The 25,976-nt window shown below is 39.2% G+C and overlaps 1 protein-coding gene across 3 annotated transcripts in view; it reads left to right on the top strand.

Moving 5' to 3' along the window:
• PHF8 (PHD finger protein 8) overlaps nucleotides 1-25,976 on the top strand; it is a 94,293-nt gene that overhangs the window by 21,401 nt on the left and 46,916 nt on the right. For all 3 annotated transcript variants that reach the window (XM_058714382.1, XM_058714383.1, XM_058714381.1), the window contains exons 5-10: nucleotides 5,255-5,415; nucleotides 6,279-6,420; nucleotides 8,084-8,270; nucleotides 10,548-10,710; nucleotides 24,471-24,558; nucleotides 24,927-25,033. In XM_058714382.1, coding sequence (XP_058570365.1) covers nucleotides 5,255-5,415; nucleotides 6,279-6,420; nucleotides 8,084-8,270; nucleotides 10,548-10,710; nucleotides 24,471-24,558; nucleotides 24,927-25,033 — 848 coding nt within the window. The remainder of the gene's footprint in view (nucleotides 1-5,254; nucleotides 5,416-6,278; nucleotides 6,421-8,083; nucleotides 8,271-10,547; nucleotides 10,711-24,470; nucleotides 24,559-24,926; nucleotides 25,034-25,976) is intronic.

Raw genomic sequence — 25,976 nt, 5'->3', positions numbered from 1 at the left:
TGTTAGAGTTTCATCCTACATGCAGAGTACATTAAGGTCCACTTGTAAAAACTTTTATTAGATTGGGAGGCAGTTTTCACCTGTTAGAGGATATTTGCATGCACCCAAGGAATGCTTCAACTAGGAGTCTAAAGATCAAAAAGTTTAATTCTTTCATTGTAGACAAGAGGAAACTCTTTTTAAAAATAAAAAAAATATGTTTGGGCATGTATTTCTTTTAAATAAAAAAAGTTTTCTCCCTTTTAATGTGTTTTTAAAAATTGTTTAATTTTTATTTTAAAATTAAACTCTGTGCCCAACTTGGAGCTTGAACTCAGAACCCTGAGATTAAGAGTCACATGCTCTACTGACTGAGCCAGTCAGGTGGTTTATTTTTCCCTTTTAAAAATATTAAAATGAGCTTATTAAAAAGAAGTTCCTTACACAAAAATAATGAATTAGAAAAAGTAATGAATAAGGCACTCACTTTTGCTTGGTTTTTAATTCATGCAACCATTTTCAGCTTTCTTGTAATTGAAATGTTACTTAGAATTATGTGTTTCTTCACCTTAATATCTTTTGATTTGTTTGTTCAGAGGCAGTGAGTCTCCTTTCTGTCCCAGACCCCTCAGATCCCTTCTTTAGTCAACGAGTTTCTTGTACATTCTTCCAGAAATAGGTTTACTTATATAAATGTGTGTGTGTGTGTGTGTGTGTGTATCCTACTTTTCTAAAAAAAAGCATAAATACACTCAGTGTTCTCCATCTTGCTTTTTTTTAAACCTAAATTATATATCTTGGAGCTCAGTCCATACCAGCACGTACTGGTGGTTTTCATTCTTTTTCATGGATGTTTAGTATTCCATTGTATGGATATTTATTTATTTATTTAACCAATCCTCTATTGATGTACACTTAAATTGATTCTAGTATTTTGCTGTTAGAAAAAAAATGATGCAGTGAATGTCTTTGTACTTTTTTGCATATGTGGATTAAGTATATGTGTAGATTTACTAACTAAAAGTGAAGTCGTAAGACTAAAGATTATGTGCTTTAAAAATGTTTATAAATGTTGCCAACTTGTTTCCAAAGTGACTGTACCATTTCTTATTCCCACTAGATAGTGTGTGAGGATGGCTGTTTCCCTATATCCTGACCAACACTGTTTATTATCAAACTCTGCCTTTCCGATAAGATAAAATATGACATATTTCCACTTGCATTTAGTTATGAAGAAGGCACATATTTTTGTGCCTTTGTAAGTCATCTTTATTTCTCTGTTTATTTCCTGCTTATTTGACAATTTTTCTATTGGGTTACTGCCCATTTTTTACTGATTTATAATAGATTTTCTTACAGAAAATTTTATTTAAGCATTTATTTGTTGAAGTATAATTAACATACAGTATTATATTAGTTTCAGCTATATAATATTAGCAATTCTATCCATTACTTAGTTCTCATGATCCACATATGAGTAAAATCATATGATATTTGTCTTTTTATATCTGACTTATTTCACTTAGTATTATACTCTCTAGGACCATCCATGTTGTTGCAGATGGCAAGATCTGATTCTTTTTATGGCCAAGAAATATTCCATTGTATATATATACCACATCTTCTGTATCCATTCAGTAATATTCCATCATATATATATACCACATCTTTTGTATCCATTCATCTATGCAGGGACATTTGGGTTGCTTCTGTATATTAGCTATTGTAAATAAGGCTACATTAAGTAATGAGATTATCGCCTTATAACTCTCAGAATGGTGAGAATAAGAAAGACAAGAAATGACAGGTGTTACAGAGGATGTAGAGAAAAAGGAACCCTTGTACACTGTTGGTGGGAATGCAAACTCGTGTAGCCACTGTGGAAAACAGTATGGAGGTTCCTCAGATAATTAAAGATAGAAATTTTTTATGATCCAGTAATTCTACTGGGTATTTACCCAAAGAACATGAAAACATGAATTCAAAAAGGTATATTTACCCCTATATTTCCTTGTAGGAAATTTTAATTTTTATGTAGTTAAATTTATTTATTGCTATTTTTAATGACTAGTGGGCCTTGTCTCTCCCATGTTTTTTCTACTATATGGCTTCATTTTTTCAAGTTTTTATTTAAATTCTAGTTAGTTAACATATATGGTAAAATTGGTTTCAGGTGTAAAATTTAGTGATTTATCACTTATATATAACACTCAGTGCTCATCACAAGTGCCCCTCCTTAATATCCATCACCCATTTACCCCACCCCCCACCCACATCCCACATGCACCTCTCTCCTTCAACCCTCAGTTTGTTTTCTATAGTTAAGGGTCTCTTATGGATTGCTTCCCTCTCTTTTTTCCCCCCTTCCTTCCCATATGTTCATCTGTTTAGTTTCTTAAATTCCACATATAAATGGAATCATATGTTATTTATCTTTCTCTGACTACTTTGCTTAGCATAATACACTCTAGCTTCATCCGCATCATTGCAAATGACAAGATTTCATTCTTTTTTTTTTTAATTTTTGTTTTTACATTTATTTATTTTTGAGAAACAGTGAGATAAAGCATGAGTGGGGGAGGGGCAGAGAGAGAAGGAGACACAGAATCCAAAGCAGGCTACAGGCTCTGAGTAAGTGGTCAGCACAGAGCCTGATGCGGGGCTGGGACCCACGAACTGTGAGAACCGACTGAGCCACCCAGGTACCCCTCATTCTTTTTTTTTTTTAATTTTATAAATTTTGAGAAAGAAAGAGATCACTCATGCGTGTGAGCAGGGGAGGAGGAGGAAGAGAAGGAGGGAGGAAGGGAGAGAGAGAGAGAGAGAGAGAGAGAGAGAGAGAATCTCAAGCAGGCTCTGCACTGTCAACACAGAGTCCAATGTGGTGCTCAGTCTTGTGATCTGTGAGATCATGACCTGAGCCAAAATCAAGAGTAGGATGCTTAACTGACTGAGCCACCTAGGCGCCCCAAGATTTCATTTTTTTTGATGGCCGAGTAATATTTCATTGTATATATACACCATTGTATATATACACCACATCCTCTTTATCAATTCATCAGTCGATAGACATTTGAGCTTTTTCCATAGTTTGGCTATTGGTGATAATGCTGCTATAAACATCGGGGTGCATATACCCCTTCGAATCAATATTTTTGTGTATTTTGGGTAAATAGCTAGTAGTGCAATTGCTGGGTCATAGGGTAGTTCTATTTTTTATTTTTTTAAGGAATCTCCATACTGTTTTCCAGAGTAGCTGCACCAGTTTGCATTCCCCCCCAACAGTGTAAGAAGGTTCCCCTTTCTCTAAATCCTCACCAACATCTGTTGTTTCCTGTTTCTATTTAGCCATTCTGACAGGTGTGAGGTGGTATCTCATTTGGTTTTGATTTGTATCTCCCTGATGATGCGTTATGTTGACCATCTTTTCATGTGTCTATTAGCCACCTATATGTCTTCTTTGGAAAAATGAACAAAACTAAAAGGCAGCCTGTGGAATGGGAGAAGATATTTGCAAATGATGTATCTGATAAAGGATTAGTATCCAAAATCTATAAAGAACTTATCAAACTCAACACCCCAAAAATAAATAATCCAGTTAAGAAATGGACAGAAGACATGAACATTTTTCCAAAGAAGACATACAGATGGCTTCATTTTTTTTTTCAATTTAAATGTTGATCCATCTAGAATTATGTAAAGAGAAAGATAGACATTGAGCTTAATATTTTTCCAGTTGCTTGTTCCAACACAACTTGGTCAAATAGTCCATCTTCCTCCAACATGATTTAAAAAAATAAAAACTCCTGTTTTCTAGTTAATTACATACATGTGTTGAGAAATTGGTTGTAAAAATTGTTTTTTTAATCAGTCTTTTATTTTTTCTTTTTTATTTATGTTAATTCCAGTAGAGTTAACATACAGTGTTCTGTTAGTTTCAGGTGTACAGTATAGTGATTGACCAATTGTATACATTACTCAGTGGTCTTCAAGATAAGTGTACTCTTAAACCCCCTTCACCTATTTCCTCCATCCCCCCCATTTACTTCCCCTCTGATAACCATGTTTATTCTCTGTAATTAAGAATCTGTTTTTTGATTTGTCTATTTATTTTTCCTTTGTTTGGTTTCTTAAATTCCACATATAAGTAAAATCATCTGGTATTTGTCTTTTTCTGACTAACTTATTTTACTTAGCATTATACTCTATAGCTCTGTCGATGTTGCAAATGGTAAGATTTCATTCTTTTTTATGGCTGAATAATATTCCAATGTATATATATGCCATTATGTGTGTGTGTGTGTGTGTGTGTGTGTGTGTGTATACACACACACACACACACACACACACATCTTCTTTATCCATTCATCTATTGATGGACATTTAGGTTGCTTCCACAATTGACTATTGTAAATAATGCTGCAATAAAATAGGGGTACATATTATCCTTCCAAATTAGTGTTTTCATATTCTTTGGGTAAGTACCCAGTAGTGTGATTACTAGATCATATGGTAGTTCTGTTTTTATTTTTTTGAGGAACCTCCATACCGTTTTTCACAGTGGCTGCACCAGTTTGCATTCCCGCCAACAGTACATGAGGGTTCCAGTTTGCCCACATCCTCACCAACACTTGTTGTTTCTTGTGTTTTTGATTTCAGCCATTCTGACGGGTATGAGGTGATATCTCATTGTAGTTTGGATTTGCATTTCCCTGGTGATGAGTGATGTTGAACATCTTTTCATGTGTCTATTGGCCGTGTGTATGCCCTCTTTGGAGAAGTGTCTGTTCATGTCTTCTGCCCATTTTTAAATTGGATTACTTGCATTTTTTTTGTGTGTGTGTTGAGTGTGTAAGTTCTTTATATATTTTGGATACTAACCCTTTATTGGATATGTCATTTGCAAATCGGTCTTTTTTATTTGCCAGTGTTTTAAATGGGTGACCCTGCTCTGGGTTAGAGTAAATTAACTAAAATTGCAGATACATCTTTTCTTTCTGGGCAGGTTATTGACTGACTTCTTCTTTTGCCATTCAGAGAAGAGTATGCTATTAACAAGATATCCTTGGGTTAGCTCCCCACCTCTGTCAGTGACCTGGCTTCTTACCTTGGATAAGTCATTTCTTCCCTGGCACATGAGATATATGCCATTAGTTTACAGTCCACATTAAGGTCTGCTCAGGAAGCCCCCACCCCTTGGGTGAATGGCAGCATCAAGTGAAGCCTTTAGTGTCAGTGCCTCTGGGGCTCAGGCTTTCTCTCATGTGGCCCACAGCTCAGATGAAGTGATTCTGAAGCCCACTGGAAGTCAGCTGACTGTGGAATTCTTGGAGGAGAATAGCTTCAGTGTGCCCATCCTAGTCTTGAAGAAGGATGGATTGGGGATGACGCTGCCTTCACCATCATTCACAGTGAGGGATGTGGAACACTATGTTGGTAAGAAAGATGAACTATCCTAACTGTGACATCATTCACTCCCATCAAGACCAGTGACCCTTTGCTTCCAGTCTACCTTTGCATTTCTTTTCTAGCCATCTTGGGAATATGAGGTAAAGTGCTTTGCCCGGAGTCAGTCTTTGGCAAAACTAGGACCAAAATCCTGGTTTTCTTTTCCTTTTCCTCCTTAATAGGCCCCAAGCCCCCAGGCTGAGCCCCACTTTTTTTTTTACCAGGGAAATTCCAGGGATCATGGGAGTCTCCCTTCTTTTTTTTTTTTTTAATTTTTTTTAACCTTTTTATTTATTTTTGAGACAGAGAGACAGAGCATGAATGGGGAGGGGCAGAGAGAGAGGGAGACACAGAATCGGAAGCAGGCTCCAGGCTCCGAGCCATCAGCCCAGAGCCCGACGCGGGGCTCGAACTCACTGACCGCGAGATCGTGACCTGAGCTGAAGTCGGACGCTTAACCGACTGAGCCACCCAGGCGCCCCGGGAGTCTCCCTTCTTTTGAGATAAGAAAGCCTCTGATTTTTGCCCTCATGTGCCAGTTGTCTTCTGAGCATTAAATTTCGGGGATAGGAAGAAAAGTGAGGGAATAGGCCCAGGCATGTGGATTGTATCATGAATGAGACTGTATGTCAGGCAGTTGTGTTACTCTAATAGGCCTGGACCCAGCACATTGGTGTAAGGAGAGCGTGAGGGATTCCTACATACATACATACATACATACATACATACAAATACAGTGTGTGCGGTGAGAAGTTTTGAGTGTCAGTCCATTCTAGGGACAGGTGAAGGGGGGAGGGAGGCTTCCCCGGTCCCTGAGACCACTTGGTGCAGAATCTATCTTTTTATTCTAGGTTCTGACAAAGAGATTGATGTGATTGATGTGACCCGCCAGGCTGACTGCAAGATGAAGCTTGGTGATTTTGTGAAATACTATTATAGTGGGAAGAGGGAGAAAGTCCTCAATGTCATTAGTTTGGAATTCTCTGATACCAGGTAGGAGGAACAGGGGTAAGTAAAAAGCCTAACAAAGTCCCTGGAACTTGTGATATACTGAGTATAAGTGTTCCTTTTTCCCTTCCTCTTGGTAGTTTCTTCCTTTGGGATGATGAGCTGGTTTATACTTTCTAGGGTAGCTCTTCCCATTATAACAATCAAATTGTATTTCTCTTCTACAGTTTCTAACATTGGATAGATTATACAGTAGCTATTTTAATTAATTTTTGTCTCCAAGACCCAGGACAGCTTTCTTAGACTTTTTTTTTTTTTTTGTATTTAGATTGTAGTGTGGTCACTATTTAATTCCCAGTATAGGTCCTCTGTCCCTGGAAATAGACTTACTGAATTACCCCCAAGTAGTTTCTCTAAGGGTAAGGTTACTTAGATATAAAAGAAAAAAGAGCTTTTTATAACCTTTAAATGATTCTATCTGGACTCATGCACTCAGTAGATACATGTAGTCTTCTCTGTGCTCAGAAATGCGGGAAATTCCCCAAATTGTAACATATCTTTTTGCACTTAGAAAACTTATTGTCTGATTATGTACTTTTTTAACTTTTAATTTTGACATAATTATAGATTTACAGGAAGTTGCAAAAATCTGTACAGGGTGTCCTGTGTATTCTTCCACCAGTTTCCATCAATGGCAACATTTTGAATAACTATACAATATTAAAATCCTTGCTGTTGGTGTTAATATCAGAGTTAACAACCTGAGGGTTTTTTTTATTTTTATTTTTTATTTATTTATTTTTTCAACGTTTTTTATTTATTTTTGGGACAGAGAGAGACAGAGCATGAACGGGGGAGGGGCAGAGAGAGAGGGAGACACAGAATCGGAAACAGGCTCCAGGCTCCGAGCCATCAGCCCAGAGCCTGACGCGGGGCTCGAACTCACGGACCGCGAGATCGTGACCTGGCTGAAGTCGGACGCTTAACCGACTGTGCCACCCAGGCGCCCCCTGAGGGTTTTTTTTAAAGCTGTGTTTGTTTGTATCTCAGGTCATCTTGAATGGCTATTTGAGGTAGCTTACAGAGATACAGAGAGGAAAGAATAGACAAAAATGGCACAAAAGGAAAATAAAAGTCGAGAAATAGGATGCATCTGGTGGGTAATCTGCACACAAAATGCGTGTATGAATGTCTGGATAGTTGTTAGAGAAGGACTGTAGCGTTTTCAGTGAATTTCCTGAAAGTAAGGACAAGGAAGGAGTGCAATATCATAAGGTTTGTGGTTTTACGTAAGATAAAAACAACCAGATGTTGGGGAGAAACACTACCTGAAACTGAGCCCTTGAAAGGTTTCTCTAATGGTTCCTCATAAAGAAGACATTAAGACATGGGGATAGAACAATAACTGTTATTGACTCAGTGCCAAGTGAGTGGACCCGGGTGAAGGGAGTTATGAGCATTTTGTGGAGGAAATGACCTCCTTTGACTGGGGAATGCTGTGGAGCTGGGACTTGGGACTTCTAGAGCTGAGTGGAATGAGGATGCTGACCAGACTTACAGAAATAAGTATCCTGTGTGCCCTTGGGGATCCTGTGGAAAGGACTTCTTTGTCTTATTTGACTCTCACTGGGATGGGGAGCATTTTATTCAGGCTTTAATCTTTAATTCCCAATCAGCTGACGTCTGCCCTCCACCCCTTCCTTGCTAGGCTTTCTAACCTTGTGGAGACTCCCAAGATTGTTCGGAAGCTCTCATGGGTGGAGAACTTGTGGCCAGAGGAGTGTATATTTGAGAGACCCAATGTGCAAAAGTACTGCCTCATGAGTGTGCGGGATAGCTATACAGACTTTCACATTGACTTTGGTGGCACCTCCGTCTGGTACCATGTGCTCAAGGTAGGAATGAATGTGGCTTCTAGAGGCAGCCTGGCCTTGGGCCGCCTCTTTGTTTCAGGTGGCAGCACAGAAGAGGCTGCTGAGGTCTACCTGCCGCCCAGATTCTGTTTGGGTGACATTTCCATATAACTACACTATCAGGGTTGGGCACTAAGTGGATATGCCATATAAACTGTCTCTACAGTTTTGATGCTTAACATTTTTTTGAATAACAGCAGATGCCTAAGGTTTTCTGGCTGTTCATTGAACCAATCTATACTCCTATGACTATGTATGGAAATGTTCATATTTACTGCAGATTCTTGGTAACATGAGAAACTTCCCATCCCCCGTCCTTATTGAGGTATAATTTATACACCATAAAATTTATCTGTTCTAAATGTATAGTTTGATGAGTTTTGACATTGTATGTAGTTGCATAACTGCCACCACCAAGATAGAGCATATATATAACAAGTTTTTTTTTAAATGTTTATTTATTTATTTTGAGAGAGAGACCATGTGCAACAAGTAGGGCAGGGTCAGAGAGATAGAGAGAGAGAGAATCCCAAGCAGGCTTTGCACTGTCAGCACAGAGCCTGATGTGGGGCTTGATCTCATGAACCGTGAGATCATGACCTGAGCTGAAACTAAGAGTTGGACACTTAACCAATTGAGCCACCCAGGTGCCCATGACAGGTTTTTTTTTTTTTTTAATGTTAGCCTTCCTATGGGTAGTTTCCCTTTTAGTGATTGTTTCAATTTTGTAATTAGCATATTGATTATCAGTGACTATGAAGGATTTTTAAAGTCTGGAAAACAATTTTTTTTAATCTTTATTTATTTTTGGGAGAGAGAGAGACAGAGACAGACAAGAGAGCAAATGGGAGACGAACAGAGAGAGAGGGAGACACAGTATCCGAAGTAGGCTCCAGGCTGTCAGCACAGAGCCCAACCCAGGGCTTGAACTCATGAACCGTGAGTTCATGACCTGAGCTGAAGTTAGATGCTTAACTGACTGAGCCACCCAGGCGCCCCTGGAAAACAAATTTCTTACTTTTGATTCTTTTCCATCATCATACTATTTATTTTTCTTATCAGAAATGCCAAGGAAAGAGCAGAAGACTTGGATATGGCTCTTGTCCAAATGATCACAAATCCTAAACTAGTTGTTTCCACTGGTTTATCATGAAATGGGAGTATGTAAATCACTGCTATGCAAATGTTAGATTTAACTTTTTCATTTTAAAATAATTCCTTTTTTATAGAAAAATTGCAAAAATGGTAGGAAGAATGCCTGTGTGCCCTTCACTTAGATTCCCCAAATGTTACATTTTATTATATTCTCTCTTTCTATAAAGCAAACATAATAAAAAATATATACATATGTATATATATATATACATATGTATATATTTTCTGAAACATTTGAGAGTAGTTGCAAACATGTGTCCCTTTATCTTATAATTCAGTGCATATTTCTTGAAAATAAGGGCATTCTCGTATATAACTGCAGTATAGTTATCAAAATCAGAAAATCAATATTGATAGGATACTGTTACCTAATCTACAGATCTGAATGAAATTTCTCCAATTGTACAATAGATAATTTCTAGTGTTATTGCTTTTCTCCATTGAAATTTATTATCAGGAAATATTGGTTAAACTAATCAGCTGTAGGTTGAGGATATTTTTGTGCTAGTGGGCTTTTATTTCTTTTCAACCAAATAATCTGGTGATTGTCTAGGCAAAACATAATTAGGAAATAAAATGTTTTTCCAACAGATAATCACCTAACATATAATCTTGTAGAAGTCCTTGGGCAATTACTGAACTTTTAAACTTTTATTAGCTTTGATTGCAGGTGTGAGAAGGAACACTCTCTGTAAATGGCATTTAAAGGCAAATTCAATTTTCTCATCAGTAATGTAGCCTTAAATTCTCCTAGGGCTAGTAGTATTGATCTACTCATCTATAGAGGCCATTTTTCATTTGACTTTGCATCTAAAGTAGAAGCTTTTGGTGTATATTTGTCCTAAGTTGAACAATTTTATTTGGAATGCCCTTTCCAAATCATTTTTTGTCAATGTTAACAGAGGCTCAAAAGCACAAAATGCAAAAGGAGCTTTTGAAGTTTTCCAAATCCACATAAAAATGATTATTGGATGGGTTTGGGGGAGAATCTGTCATATTACGTGGTCTTGGAGCATGGGAGAGAAAATATCCTTTTGGAGACCCTCTGGAGGATTTTTATGGAAATTGTTGATGTTTTTGGCACTTAAACCTGTTTTGTTTCAGGGTGAGAAGATCTTCTACCTGATCCGCCCAACAAATGCCAATCTGACTCTCTTTGAGTGCTGGAGCAGCTCCTCTAACCAGAATGAGATGTTTTTTGGGGACCAGGTGGACAAGTGCTATAAATGTTCCGTGAAGCAAGGACAGACACTTTTCATTCCTACAGGTCTTCCCTGGGCCCCCTCTGGGAAGGTTTCAGGAGGGCTGGAAGAGGAAGGGAGGTTGTGGTACCAGAGGTAGACCCTTCCTATAATATATTGATCTGATTATGTGGGAAAACCCTCTCATATCAGCTGATGACTCAGAATTGGACCTTAAGAAAATGCATGTGATGGCTAGTAGGCAGCATAGTCCCTTGGGGAGATTGCAGTTGGGAAGGTACAGGAAGAGGTTGATGGACCTCTTGCATTGGGCTATGCCAACTTGGTGGACAGATAGAGAATAGGTCTCTCAGCCCCATGGCTCTAGGAATAGTGACTGGGAGGCTGGCATTGCAGTCTATAAATCAGAATTACCTGGGGTGGGGGTGAGGCTTCCCCCCCCCCCAAACAATACATGCCTAGGCTTTACCCCTAGAATTATGGATTTTTAGGTCTGGGGTGGGATCTGAGTGTATGTTTTGAAAAAGTGCCCCCAGTTGTCTCAATTTGGGGAAGTTGACATCTTTACCATGTTGAGTCTTTGATGAACCCAGTATGTCTTTCCATTTATTTAGATCCTCCTTGATTTCTTTTCTTTTAGTTTTTTAATGTTTATTTCTTTTTGAGAGAGACAGAATGCAAGCAGGGGAGGGGCAGAAAGAGAGGGAGACACAGAATCCAAAGCAGGCTCCGGGCTCTGAGCTGTCAGCACAGAGCCTGACACAGGGCTCAAACTCACCAACTGTGAGATTAAGACGTGAGCCAAAGTCAGACGCATAACTGACTGAGCCACTTCAGGTGCTCCTTCCTTGATTTCTTAAACTTCATTCTTTGATTTCAGAATTAATGTTAAATTTTCTCAAACCTTTGGTAGAATTCTCTAGTGCAGTCACATGGACCTGGAGATTTCTTTTGTGGGGAAGTTTTTAATTAACATTCAATTTCCTTAAACTTTAGTAGGTTATTCAAATTATCTGTTTCATATTGGGTGAGCTATGGTAGTTTGTGCTTTTTTTCTTTTTTCAGTAATAAAGAATTTTATTTTTATTTTTATTTTTTTTTCAATATATGAAATTTATTGTCAAATTGGTTTCCATACAACACCCAGTGCTCATCCCAAAAGGTGCCCTCCTCAATATCCATCACCCACCCTCCCCTCCCTCCCACCCCGCATCAACCCTCAGTTTGTTCTCAGTTTTTAACAGTCTCCTATGCTTTGGCTGTCTCCCACTCTAACCTCTTTTTTTTTTTTTTCCTTCCCCTCCCCCATGGGTTTCTGTTAAGTTTCTCAGGATCCACATAAGAGTGAAACCATATGGTATCTGTCTTTCTCTGTATGGCTTATTTCACTTAGCATCACACTCTCCAGTTCCATCCACGTTGCTACGAAAGGCCATATTTCATTCTTTCTCATTGCCACGTAGTATTCCATTGTGTATATAAACCACAATTTATTTATCCATTCATCAGTTGATGGACATTTAGGCTGTTTCCACAATTTGGCTATTGTTGAGAGTGCTGCTATAAACATTGGGGTACAAGTGCCCCTATGCATCAGTACTCCTGTATCCCTTGGGTAAATTCCTAGCAGTGCTACTGCTGGGTCATAGGGTAGGTCTATTTTTAATTTTCTGAGGAACCTCCACACTGCTTTCCAGAGCAGTTGCACCAGTTTGCATTCCCACCAACAGTGCAAGAGGGTTCCCGTTTCTCCACATCCTCTCCAGCATCTATAGTCTCCTGATTTGTTCATTTTGGCCACTCTGACTGGCGTGAGGTGATATCTGAGTGTGGTTTTGATTTGTATTTCCCTGATAAGGAGCGACGTTGAACATCTTTTCATGTGCCTGTTGGCCATCCGGATGTCTTCTTTAGAGAAGTGTCTATTCATGTTTTCTGCCCATTTCTTCACTGGGTTATTTGTTTTTCGGGTGTGGAGTTTGGTGAGCTCTTTATAGATTTTGGATACTAGCCCTTTGTCCGATATGTCGTTTGCAAATATCTTTTCCCATTCCGATGGTTGCCTTTTAGTTTTGTTGGTTGTTTCCTTTGCTGTGCAGAAGCTTTTTATCTTCATAAGGTCCCAGTAATTCATTTTTGCTTTTAATTCCCTTGCCTTTGGGGATGTGTCGAGTAAGAGATTGCTACGGCTGAGGTCAGAGAGGTCTTTTCCTGCTTTCTCCTCTAGGGTTTTGATGGTTTCCTGTCTCACATTCAGGTCCTTTATCCATTTTGAGTTTATTTTTGTGAATGGTGTCAGAAAGTGGTCTAGTTTCAACCTTCTGCATGTTGCTGTCCAGTTCTCCCAGCACCATTTGTTAAAGAGACTATCTTTTTTCCATTGGATGTTCCTTCCTGCTTTGTCAAAGATGAGTTGGCCATACGTTTGTGGGTCTAGTTCTGGGGTTTCCATTCTATTCCATTGGTCTATGTGTCTGTTTTTGTGCCAATACCATGCTGTCTTGATGATGACAGCTTTGTAGTAGAGGCTAAAGTCTGGGATTGTGATGCCTCCTGCTTTGGTCTTCTTCTTCAAAATTACTTTGGCTATTCGGGGCCTTTTGTGGTTCCATATGAATTTTAGAATGGCTTGTTCTAGCTTCGAGAAGAATGCTGGTGCAATTTTGATTGGGATTGCATTGAATGTGTAGATAGCTTTGGGTAGTATTGACATTTTGACAATATTTATTCTTCGAATCCATGAACAGGGAATGTCTTTCCATTTCTTTATATCTTCTTCGATTACCTTCATAAGCTTTCTATAGTTTCCAGCATACAGATCTTTTACATCTTTGGTTAGATTTATTCCTAGGTATTTTATGCTTCTTGGTGCAATTGTGAATGGGATCAGTTTCTTTATTTGTCTTTCTGTTGCTTCATTGTTAGTATATAAGAATGCAACTGATTTCTGTACATTGATTTTGTATCCTGCAACTTTGCTGAATTCATGTATCAGTTCTAGCAGACTTTTGGTGGAGTCTATCGGATTTTCCATGTATAATATCATGTCATCTGCAAAAAGCAAAAGCTTGACTTCATCTTTGCCAATTTTGATGCCTTTGATTTCCTTTTGTTGTCTGACTGCTGATGCTAGAACTTCCAACACTATATTAAACAACAGTGGTGAGAGTGGGCATCCCTGTCGTGTTCCTGATCTCAGGGGGAAAGCTCTCAATTTTTCCCCATTGAGGATGATGTTAGCTGTGGGCTTTTCATAAATGGCTTTTATGATCTTTAAGTATGTTCCTTCTATCCCGACTTTCTCAAGGGTTTTTATTAAGAAAGGGTGCTGGATTTTGTCAAAGGCCTTTTCTGCATCGATTGACAGGATCATATGGTTCTTCTCTTTTTTTTTGTTAATGTGATGTATCACGTTGATTGATTTGTGAATGTGGAACCAGCCCTGCATCCCAGGAATGAATCCCACTTGATCATGGTGAATAATTCTTTTTATATGCTGTTGAATTCGATTTGCTAGTATCTTATTGAGAATTTTTGCATCCATATTCATCAGGGATATTGGCCTGTAGTTCTCTTTTTTTACTGGGTCTCTGTCTGGTTTAGGAATGAAAGTAATGCTGGCTTCATATTATGAGTCTGGAAGTTTTCCTTCCCTTTCTATTTCTTGGAATAGCTTGAGAAGGATAGGTATTATCTCCGCTTTAAACATCTGGTAGAACTCCCCTGGGAAGCCATCTGGTCCTGGACTCTTATTTGTTGGGAGATTTTTGATAACCGATTCAATTTCTTCGCTGGTTATGGGTCTGTTCAAGCTTTCTATTTCCTCCTGATTGAGTTTTGGAAGAGTGTGGGTGTTTAGGAATTTGTCCATTTCTTCCAGGTTGTCCAATTTGTTGGTATATAATTTTTCATAGTATTCCCTGATAATTGTTTGTATCTCTGAGGGATTGGTTGTAATAATCCCATTTTCATTCATGATTTTATCTATTTGGGTCATCTCCCTTTTCTTTTTGAGAAGCCTGGCTAGAGGTTTGTCAATTTTGTTTATTTTTTCAAAAAACCAACTCTTGGTTTCGTTGATCTGCTCTACCATTTTTTTAGATTCTATATTGTTTATTTCTGCTCTGATCTTTATTATTTCTCTTCTTCTGCTGGGTTTAGGCTGCCTTTGCTGTTCTGCTTCTGTTTCCTTTAGGTGTGCTGTTAGATTTTGTATTTGGGATTTTTCTTGTTTCTTGAGATAGGCCTGGATTGCAATGTATTTTCCTCTCAGGACTGCCTTCGCTGCATCCCAAAGCGTTTGGATTGTTGTCTTTTCATTTTCGTTTGTTTCCATATATTTTTAAATTTCTTCTCTAATTGCCTGGTTGACCCACTCATTCTTTCGTAAGGTGTTCTTTAACCTCCATGCTTTTGCAGGTTTTCCAGACTTTTTCCTGTGGTTGATTTCAAGCTTCATAGCATTGTGGTCTGAAAGTATGCATGGTATGATTTCAATTCTTGTGAACTTATGAAGGGCTGTTTTGTGACCCAGTATATGATCTATCTTGGAGAATGTTCCATGTGCACTCGAGAAGAAAGTATATTCTGTTGCTTTGGGATGCAGAGTTCTAAATATATCTGTCAAGTCCATCTGATCCAATGTGTCATTCAGGGCCCTTGTTTCTTTATTGACCGTGTGTCTAGATGATCTATCCATTTCTGTAAGTGGAGTGTTAAAGTCCCCTGCAATGACCACATTCTTATCAATAATGTTGCTTATGTTTATGAGTAATTGTTTTATATATTTGGGGGCTCTGGTATTCGGCGCATAGACATTTATAATTGTTAACTCTTCCTGATGGATAGACTGTGTAATTATTATATAATGCCCTTCTTCATCTCTTGTTACAGCCTTTAATTTAAAGTCTAGTTTGTCTGATATAAGTATGGCCACTCCAGCTTTCTTTTGGCTTCCAGTAGCATAAATAGTTCTCCATCCCCTCACTCTCAATCTAAAGGTGTCCTCAGGTCTAAAATGAGTCTCTTGTAGACAGCAAATAGATGGGTCTTGTTTTTTTTATCCATTCTGATACCCTATGTCTTTTGGTTGGCGCATTTAATCCATTTACATTCAGTGTTATTATAGAAAGATACGGGTTTAGAGTCATTGTGATGTCTGTATGTTTTATGCTTGTAGTGATGTCTCTGGTACTTTGTCTCACAGGATCCCCCTTAGGATCTCTTGTAGGGCTGGTTTCGTGGTGACAAATTCCTTCAGTTTTTGTTTGGGAAGACCTTTATCTCTCCTTCTATTCTAAATGACAGACTTGCTGGTTAAAGGATTCTCGGCTGCATATTTTTTCTGTTCAGCACATTAAAGATCTCGTGCCAATCCTCTCTGTCCTGCCAAGTTTCAAAAGAGAGATCAGTCACGAGTCTTATAGGTCTCCCTTTATATGTGAGGGCACGTTTATCCCTTGCTGCTTTCAGAATTTTCTCTTTATCCTTGTATTTTGCCAGTTTCACTATGATATGTTGTGCAGAAGATCGATTCAAGTTATGTCTGAAGGGGGTTCTCTGTGCCTCTTTGATTTCAATGCCTTTTTCCTTCCCCAGTTCAGGGAAGTTCTCAGCTATTATTTCTTCAAGTACCCCTTCAGCACCTTTGCCTCTCTCTTCCTCCTCTGGGATACCAATTATGCGTATATTATTTCTTTTTAGTGTATCACTTAGTTCTCTAATTTTCCCCTCATACTCCTGGAATTTTTTATCTCTTTTTCTCAGCTTCCTCATTTTCCATAACTTTATCTTCTAGTTCACCTATTCTCTCCTCTGCCTCTTCAATCTGAGCCGTCATGGTTTCCATTTTGTTTTGCATTCCGTTTAAAGCGTTTTTCAGCTCCTCGTGACTGTTCCTTAGTCCCTTGATCTCTGTAGCAAGAGATTCTCTGCTGTCTTCTATACTGTTTTCAAGACCAGAGATTAATTTTATGACTATTATTCTAAATTCACTTTCTGTTATATTATTTAAATCCTTTTTGATCAGTTCATTGGCTGTTGTTATTTCCTGGAGGTTTTTCTGTGGGGAATTCTTCCATTTGGTCATTTTGGATAGTCCCTGGAGTGGTGAGGACCCGCAGGGCACTTCCCCTGTGCTGTGGTGTATAACTGGAGTTGGTGGGCAGGGCCGCAGTCAGACCTGATGTCTGCCCTCAGTCCACTGCTGGGGCCACAGTCAGACTGGTGTGTGCCTTCTCTTCCCCTCTCCTAGGGGCAGGATTCACTGTGGGGTGGCGTCGCCGTCTGGGCTACTTGCACACTGCCAGGCTTGTGGTCCTGGGGATCTGGCATATTAGCTGGGGTGGGTAGGCAAGGTTCACAGGGGCAGGTGGGGCAGGCTTAGCTCGCTTCTCCTTAGGTGATCCACTTCAGGAGGGGCCCTGTGGCAGCGGGAGGGAGTCAGATCCGCTGCCGGAGGTTTGGCTCGGCAGAAGCACAGAGTTGGGTGTTTGCGTGGAGGGAGCAAGTTCCCTGGCAGGAACTGGTTCCCTTTGGGATTTTGGCTGGGGATGGGCGAGGGAGATGGCGCTGGCGAGCACCTTTGTTCCCCACCAAGCTGAGCTCTGTCATCCAGGGGCTCAGCAACTCTCCCTCCCTTTGTCCTCCAGCTTTCTAGCTTTCGGAGCAGAGCTGTTAACTTATGACCTCCCCAGAGGCTAAGTTGCGCTTGCTGTCAGAACACACTCCGTCCGGCTCCTCCACTTTTGCCAGCCAGACTTGGGGTCTCTGCTTGGCCTGCGGGCCGCCCCTCCGCCCCGGCTCCCTCCCGCCAGTCCGTGGAGTGCGCACCGCCTCGCCGCCCTTCCTACCCTCTACCGTGGGCCTCTTGTCTGCACTTGGCTCCGGAGACTCCATTCTGCTAATCCTCTGGCGGTTTTCTGGGTTAGTTAGGCAGGTGTAGGTGGAATCTAAAGTGATCAGCAGGACGCGCGGTGAGCCCAGCGTCCCCCTAAGCCGCCATCTTCCCTCTCCTCTCAGTTTGTGCTTTTTAAGGAATTGGTCCATTTTATCTAAGTTGTCAAATTTATGTATGCAGAGTTGTTGATTGTATTTTCTTATTGTCCTTTTGATGTCTTCCAAGTCTCTAGTGATATCCTCTGTTTCTTTTTTTTTTAATTTTTTATGTTTATTTATTCATTTTGAGAGAGAGAACAGGGATAAGGAAGAGAGAGAGAGAGAGAGAGAGAGAGAGAATATCCCAAACAGGCTCTGAGCTGCCAGCACAGAGTCCACCTTGGCGCTTGATCCCACTATTGTGAAATCATGATCTGAGCTGAAACCAAGAGTAAGATGCTCAACTGACTGAGCCACCCAGGCACCCTGATATCCTTGGTTTCATTCCTGGTATCAGTTTTTTGTGCCTTTTCTTATTCTGTGTCAATCTGATGGAGGTTTGTCAATTTTTCAAACTTTTTAAAGAAACAGTTTCTGTCTCAATTGATTTTTTTCTGTTTATGTTTTCAGCTTCATTGATTTCTGCTTTTATTTTTGTTTTTCCTTCCTTCTGCTTGCTGTGGGTTTATTTTGCTCCTTCTAGTCTTGAGACAAGAGCTTAGATTATTGATTTCAGACTTTACCTCTTTTGTAATGTAAGCATTTAGTTCTGTAAGTTTCCCCTTCAGCACTGATTTAGCTGTGTCATATATTTTGATATGTTCAGTTTTCATTTTCATTTAGTTAAGTGTACTTTTCAAAAAAATTGGTATGTAACACACACCATAAAACTTACCATGTTGGGGCGCCTGGGTGGCGCAGTCGGTTAAGCGTCCGACTTCAGCCAGGTCAAGATCTCGCGGTCTGTGAGTTCGAGCCCTGCGTCAGGCTCTGGGCTGATGGCTTGGAGCCTGGAGCCTGTTTCCGATTCTGTGTCTCCCTCTCTCTCTGCCCCTCCCCCGTTCATGCTCTGTCTCTCTCTGTCCCAAAAATAAATAAAAAACGTTGAAAAAAAAATTAAAAAAAAAAAAACTTACCATGTTAAAGAGTGTAGTTAAGTTTAAAAAATGTATCCACAATGTCGTGCAGCCATCACCACTGTGTAATACCAGAAAATTTTCATCACTTCAAAAAGAAATCCTGTACTCATTAACAGTTACTCCCCATTCCTTCCACTCCTCCTCTCACCCCTGTCAACCCACTTTTGGCCGTTCTTTGTATATGGATTTGCCTGTTCTATTTCATACAAATGGAACTGTTCAATATGTGGTCCTTTGTGTCTGGCTTTTTCACTCTGCAAAATATTTTCAGGGTTCATCCAAGTTATAGCATTTGTCAGTACTTAGTCTTTAAATGGCTGAACAATATTCCACTGCATGGATATACCACATATTGTTTATCCTTTCATCATCTTATAGGTGTTTGTGTTGTTTTAAGTGTTTTTTTTTATAAAATTTATGTTTATTTTTTGAGAGAGAGAGAGCAAGAGAGAGTGCAAGCTGGGGAGAGTCAGAGAGAGAGGGAAAGATAAATCCCAAGCACGCTCCATGCTTTCAGCACAGGACCTGATGTGGGGCTCACTCCCACAAACTATAAGATAATGACCTGACCCGAAACCAAGAGTTGGACGCTTAACTGACTGAGCTACCCAGGCGCCCCCACTTTTTGACTATAATGAATAATGCTGCTATGAATGATCATGTGCAAAGTTTTGTGTTAATGTATATTTGCAGTTCTCTTGGGTGCATACCTAAGAAAGGAATTGCTGAGTCATATGTTAGCTCTGTTTTAACTTCTTGAGGAATTACCAAACTGTTCTCTAAAGTATCTAACACCATTTTACATTCCCACTAGCAATTTATAAGGGTCTCAATTTTTCCACATCCTCCTCAACACTTGTTCTTGTCTGTCTTTGCGATTATAGCCATCTTAGTCCATGTGAAGTGGTATCTCATTGAGATTTTATTTTTTATTTTTTGTAATGTTTATTTTTGAGAAAGTGAGACAGAGCGTGAGCAGGGGAGGGGCAGAGAGACAGGGAGACAGAGAATCTGAAACAGGCTCCAGACTCAGCTGTCAGCACAGACCCTGATGCAGGGCTTGAACCCACAAACTGTAAGATCATGACCTGAGCCAAAGTCAGATGCTTAACCGACAGAACCACCCAGGCACCCCTCACTGAGATTTTAATTTGTATTTCCCTAATGATTGTTGATGTCAAACATTTTTTCATGTGCTTATTAGACATTTGTCTGTCTTTTTATGGAGTAGAATCTATTCAGAACTTTTGCCCAATTTTTGATTAGGTAATTTGTCTTTTTATTCTTGTGTTGTAAGAGTTTTTTTAATATATATTTTGGATATTGTACCTTATCTGATATGTAATTTAAAAATATTTTCTCTCTGGGGGTTGTCTTTTCAGTTCATGATAGTGTCCTAGAAAGAACAAAAGTTCAGTTTATCTACTTTTTTCTTTATTTGCTTGTGTTTTCGGTGTCGTATCTAAGAGACCATTGCCTAATTCATAGTTTAAGGTCATAAAGATTTACACCTGTGTTCTAAGAGCTTCATAGTTTTAGTTATTACATTTAGGTCTTTTATCCATTTCAAGTCAACTTCTGTATATGATGTGAGGTAAAGGTCCAATATCATTCTTTTTCATGTGGCTGTTCAGTTGTCCCAGAACCATTTGAAAAGACCATTCTTTCCCTAATGAATTGTCTTGACACCTTGGTTGAAAATCAATTAACCACAGATGTGTTTGTTTATTTCTTCACTTTGAATTCTATTCCATTGGTGTATAGGTCTGTCCTTATAACAGTATCACACTATTTCAATTATCATATATTTCTAGTAAGTTTTAAAATCAGAAAGTGTCAGCCTTCCAACTTTGTTTTTCTTTTTCAAGATTATTATGGCTATTCAGGGCCCTTGTATTTCCATATGAATTTTTAGCCTGTGGTTTGTATAGGTTTTTAGTAGTTGCTCTTGTTTAATTTATATGTATAATAGATATATACATCATATCACAGTCTGGTATTGACATTTTAATTAACATTTTACCAGTTTGAGGGGAAGGTTGAAACCTTACCTCTATTCACATCCCTTTACCCTTCCCATTTATAATGTATTTGTCTTAAATATTTCTTCATACATTGAGAACCATATCATACAGTGTTTCAATTTTTGTTTCACTGTCAAACATAACTTCTAACACCCAAGAGAAGGAAAGTCTATTGTATTTACCTGTATTTTTTTTAATGTTTATTTATTTTTGAGAGAGAAAGAGACAGAGAGCAAGCAGGGGAAGGGCAGAGAGAGAGGGAGACACAGAATTTGAAGCAGGCTCCAGGCTCTGAGCTGTCAGCACAGAGAACTCAATGCAGGGCTCAAACCCACGAACCACGAGATCATGACCTGAGCCGAAGTCGGACGCTTAACCGACTGAACCACCCAGGCGCACCTGTTTGCCTGTATTTTTACTCTTCAGTTGTTCTTCCTTCCTTCCTGGTATTTCAAGATTCTTTTATCATTTCTTCTCTGTTTAGAGTTTTAGGGTAGGCCTGCTGTCAGATTTTCTTAGTTTTCCTTCATCTGTAAATGTCTTGATTTCCCTTTTATTCCTAATGGATATTTTTGCTGGATTGATAGTTCTTTCAGCACTTGGAAGAATGTTGTGCTGCTTCCTTCTTGCCTCCATGGCTTCTGATGAAATTTTGGCTCTCATTCAAATTGTTTTTTCCCTTACATGTGTCATTTCTTGCTACTTGTAATTTCTTTTTTCTTTAGTTTTCAGCAGTTTGACTATAATGTGTCTTGGCATGTATTTCTTTGGGTTTATACTGTTTGTGTTGACTGAGCTTCCTGAATGTGTAGGTCTATGTTTCTGTCATATTAGTGAAGAAATTTTTAGTTGTTATTTCTTTGAATGATTTTTCATCCCCACACTCTCACTTCTTTTCTTTGGGTCTCTGATTATCTGAATGCTGTATATATTTTGCTGTAGTCCACAGATCCCTGAGTTTATTTTTTTCAGTCTATTTCCTCTTTTGTTAATATTGAGTACTTTCTATTTCTCCATTGTTTTTATTCTTCTGTTGAGTCCATCTGTTTTCATTATTTCAGATATAGTATTTTTCAGTTCTAAAATTTACATTTGTTTCTTATATCTTCTGTTTCTGTTTTTTTTGTTTCAAGCATGTTTATAATTGTTCATTGAAGCATTCTTATGATCACTGCTTTAAAATTGTCATATAGTTCTAATATCTTTGTCTAATGTTATGTATTGTATAATTCCTGGATTTTTTGTTGCACAGATTTGTCTATTCATATGTCAATATCATATTGATTTGATCACATTGGTTTTATAGAATGTTTCACATATGGTGAGGCAAAATTACCTCCCCTCATACCCATCTGCTTTTTCTCTTTTATAGGTTTCTGAGCCCAGGCACTTATTTATCCATTTAATCCTTTGCCTAATAGGCTCTCACATAATACCTTTTCTATGCTGGGCACTTAATAACTATTTGATGAATTGAATTTGTCTACCAGAGATTTGAGTTGGATTAATTGCTTACTGGTATAAAGTCACACAAACTGGGTGTAATCTACTTAGTTCCATAAGCATTGCAGGTCTACTGAATGCCCCTGCATTGGTCTAGGTGCTAGGGACAAAAGATTGATAGATCATTTCAGTATAATGTTCTAGATTTTTTTTTTTAAGTTTATTTTGGGAGAGAGAGAAAGCATGAGCAGGGGAAGGGCAGAAAGAGGGAGAGAGAAAGGATCCCAAACAGACTCTGCTCTGACAGCATGGAGCCCAACACAGGACTCAGTCTCATAAACCGTGAGATCATGACCTGAGCCAAAATCAAGAGTTGGATGCTTAACCGACTGAGCCACCCAGGCTCATTTCAGTATAATGTTCTAATAGCCACAATGGAGGCATTCACCAGAAGTTTTGGGAGCATGGAAAAGAACACTTAGTCTAGCTGGAGGTTTGTGAAAATATTCTCAGAAGAGTAACACCTGGCAGATAAATGTAGGAGTGACCAAGAGGAGAAAGGCAGAAAAGGCCTCTCAGACATAGGGAAAGGCATAAGCAAAGCAAGGCTATGTGAAATAGTTTATGGATACTGGAGCCTAAAGATCAAAGGCTGGGAACAGGTGAAGGTAGGTGGGCTGAACTTACCTAAGAGGTGGCTGGGAGATCACCAAAAGTTTATTTGTTTATGTAGCAAAAGATATAAAGAATAATGTAATAAACATTTATGTGTTTGTAACCCAACTAAAAACATAAAACGTTGCAATTATATTTGAAGCCCCCTGTATACCTCTCCTCACTTCCATTCCCATTTTTCCCTCTCTGAGCTAGCCATTGTTCTGAAGTTGGTGATTATTTCTATTTCTTTATTGGATAGGTATAGCTCACCAAACCAATATCTAGTATTGTTTTACATGTTTTTGGATGTTATGTAGATGGAATCATATTAGACAGTTCTTCCCAACTTTTTCCTGTGGACATTATGATTATGAGATTCATGCTGATACATGTAGTTGTTCACTCAACTTACTTTTCAATATTCTATTGTATTAGTATATGGCAATTTATCTATTCTGTGGATGTACATTTTATTGAAGAGTTTTGAGCAGGGGATGACATGAGCAGATTTGTATTTTAGATATATCACTTAGGGTTGAGATGTGGAGGATAGACTTCAGAGATTGAGATTAGCACAAAGCAGTGGTTTACAAACACTTTGCACTTAGGACCCCTTTATACTCTTTAGTATTACCGAGAACCCAAAAGGGCTTTTATTTATGTGGATTATAGTCATCAATATTTACCATATTATAAATTAAAACTGAGAAAATTTAAAAATATTTGTTTATTAATTCATTGAGAAATAAACTCATTACATGTTAGCATGATTAATAATTTTTATGAAAAATAGCTATTTTCAAACCAAAAATGCAGTGAGAAGAGTGACATCTACCTTTTTAAAAATCTTTTTGATGTTTAGATTAATAGAAATGACTGATACTTAAATCTGCTTCTCGGTGTTTGTGATGTCATGTCATTTACCCTCTGGAAAACTCCACTCTACACCTTTGAGGGAATGAGGGTGAAAAAGACAACATCTTAGTATTATCATGAGCATAGTTTTGACCTTGCATATGCTCTGAAGGAGTCTCAGGGAGCCTCAGGATTCCCTGGACCATACCATGAGAACCGCTGGTGTAGAGGAGCCAGTTTAGAGGCTGTTGCAAATAGCCTAGGTGACAGGTAATAAGGGATCTGAACCAAGGCTTTGATAGGATGGATGGACCGGGAAAGGAAGATGAATATGAGAGATATTTAAGAGTAGAATTAGAACTTCCCAGAAGGCAGTGTAGGGTCAAGGGCAAGGAGAATAATTGAGTTCCATCTAGGTGCACACTGTACACAACCACCTTGTGAAATAGATATTTAGCTAGAAGATGGCAGACTTTGAACCCAGGTTTGTTTGACACAAAAGCTCTTTGTTTTACCTGGAGTAGAGTTAGAAGGGATAGACTTGGCAAGGAGGTAATGCCCTTCTAAGAGATGGGAGAGAAGATGGGTGAGGCATCAAAGAGACTTGAAGTTGAGAGGACGAAAGTCGAAAGAGTTTATTAACCCCAAAAGGTGGTCCAGTTTAGGGTTATAATGGTGGCAGAATGGGTGTTGGAAGAGTGGAGGAGCTAGAACTTTCTGAGTCACTGCGGGCTGGCTGCTCTAAGGACTTACGTTTGAGCTGAGTGGGCAGTGATGTCCAGAGGAAGTAAGGTCCTCTGCCAGCTATGATTTTGCCATGTTACACTGCAGGATGGATCCATGCTGTGCTGACTCCCGTGGATTGCCTTGCCTTTGGAGGGAACTTCTTACACAGCCTTAACATCGAAATGCAGCTCAAGTGAGTACTGAAGCTATTGTGATCCTGAGTTGGCCATTCCCACCTGCTAGAGTCCTTGAGTTCTCCCCTATAGTGAGAAGTGCAGCATAGAAGGAGGCGAGATGATGAGAAGGGAATAGATACTGGTTCCTGATAATGATCAGTGTGAGGATGAATACCCCTTCCTTACTTAGTAGTTTTGTGACTTTGGGCAAGTCACATAACATTTGAGCTCAAGTTTCCTAACCCACAAAGTTGGATCTTACAGGGTAGTTGTGAGGATTAGAGATAATGGATACAAAGCATTCAGAACAATACCTGATACACAGTAGGTACTCAGTAAACAGGATCCTTGTTATCATTGCTATTATTGTGCCTGCTTCCTCTAGAGCCTATGAGATTGAGAAGCGGCTGAGCACAGCAGACCTCTTCAAGTTTCCTAACTTTGAGACCATCTGTTGGTACGTGGGAAAGCACATCCTGGACATCTTTCGAGGTATGGATCCCTTTCCTAGCTGTCCCTTTTGCCCTGCTTCCCCAAGTGTGTGTGTGTGTGTGTGTGTGTGTGTGTGTGTGTGTGTGTTCGTGTTCGTTCCATCACCACAGAGAACTTCCTAGTGCTACTTCTTTATAGTCTCACCCATTCTTTCCCCTTGCACTATCCATACTTTCTGGAAACCGCTGATATGTTTCCCATCTCTATAATTTTGTCAAGAATGCTGTAAAGATGGAATCATATAGTGTGTGATCTTTTGAGATTGACTTTTTTTTATTAAGTATAATGTATGGTAGAGCATGTATTTTAACTTTATTTAGCAAAGGTGGCTGAGAAAATTGAATTACAGTGAAATTATCCCTATCCCCTGCTAATTAAAGTAAGAAACTCAAACTGGACAGTCTCAGAGTTTCCTGAATGTGCTTCCCATGAGATGAGGACAAGGCCAGTCCTGACCATGCTGGCATCATTGTGTTGGTATCAGCCCAGGTGGGAAGCCAAACTGCCGGGTTTCTTCTTTTCTGCTTTGAAATGGAGCAGCAACCTTGCCCAGACCTGAGATTCTTCAAGGTAACTTGGCCATGAGCAATCAGTATTTTAGATTTACAAAGAATCTCAAAGGCCAATGAATACAGTCTTCTACCTACTACTTCAGGCCCTTAATCTGCCACCTAGACAGAGTGCACTTAAGTGTTCAATCAGAGGCTCAATGATTAGCCACTTGTTACCTGTTCTGAATAGCTCAGTTCAGTAGAAAATTCTGTATTGACCCTAAAGCTGGCTATTTGTCATAATCTCCTCTTGGAGTGACTCAGGGATAAGGGCATTTATTAATGGCCCTTCATGTCTGTGTAGGTTGCAATCATGGTTTTCCTGAGTGTTTGCATTTTGAAACCCAAGAGGCAGAGCACCCTTCCAGTGTGGTAGAAGGAACATAGGCCTC

This window comes from Neofelis nebulosa, chromosome X, assembly GCF_028018385.1.
Source record: "Neofelis nebulosa isolate mNeoNeb1 chromosome X, mNeoNeb1.pri, whole genome shotgun sequence".
NCBI lineage: Eukaryota > Metazoa > Chordata > Mammalia > Carnivora > Felidae > Neofelis > Neofelis nebulosa.
Note: the sequence above shows the minus strand (reverse complement) of the source record. Positions and strands in the feature narration are given on the sequence as shown.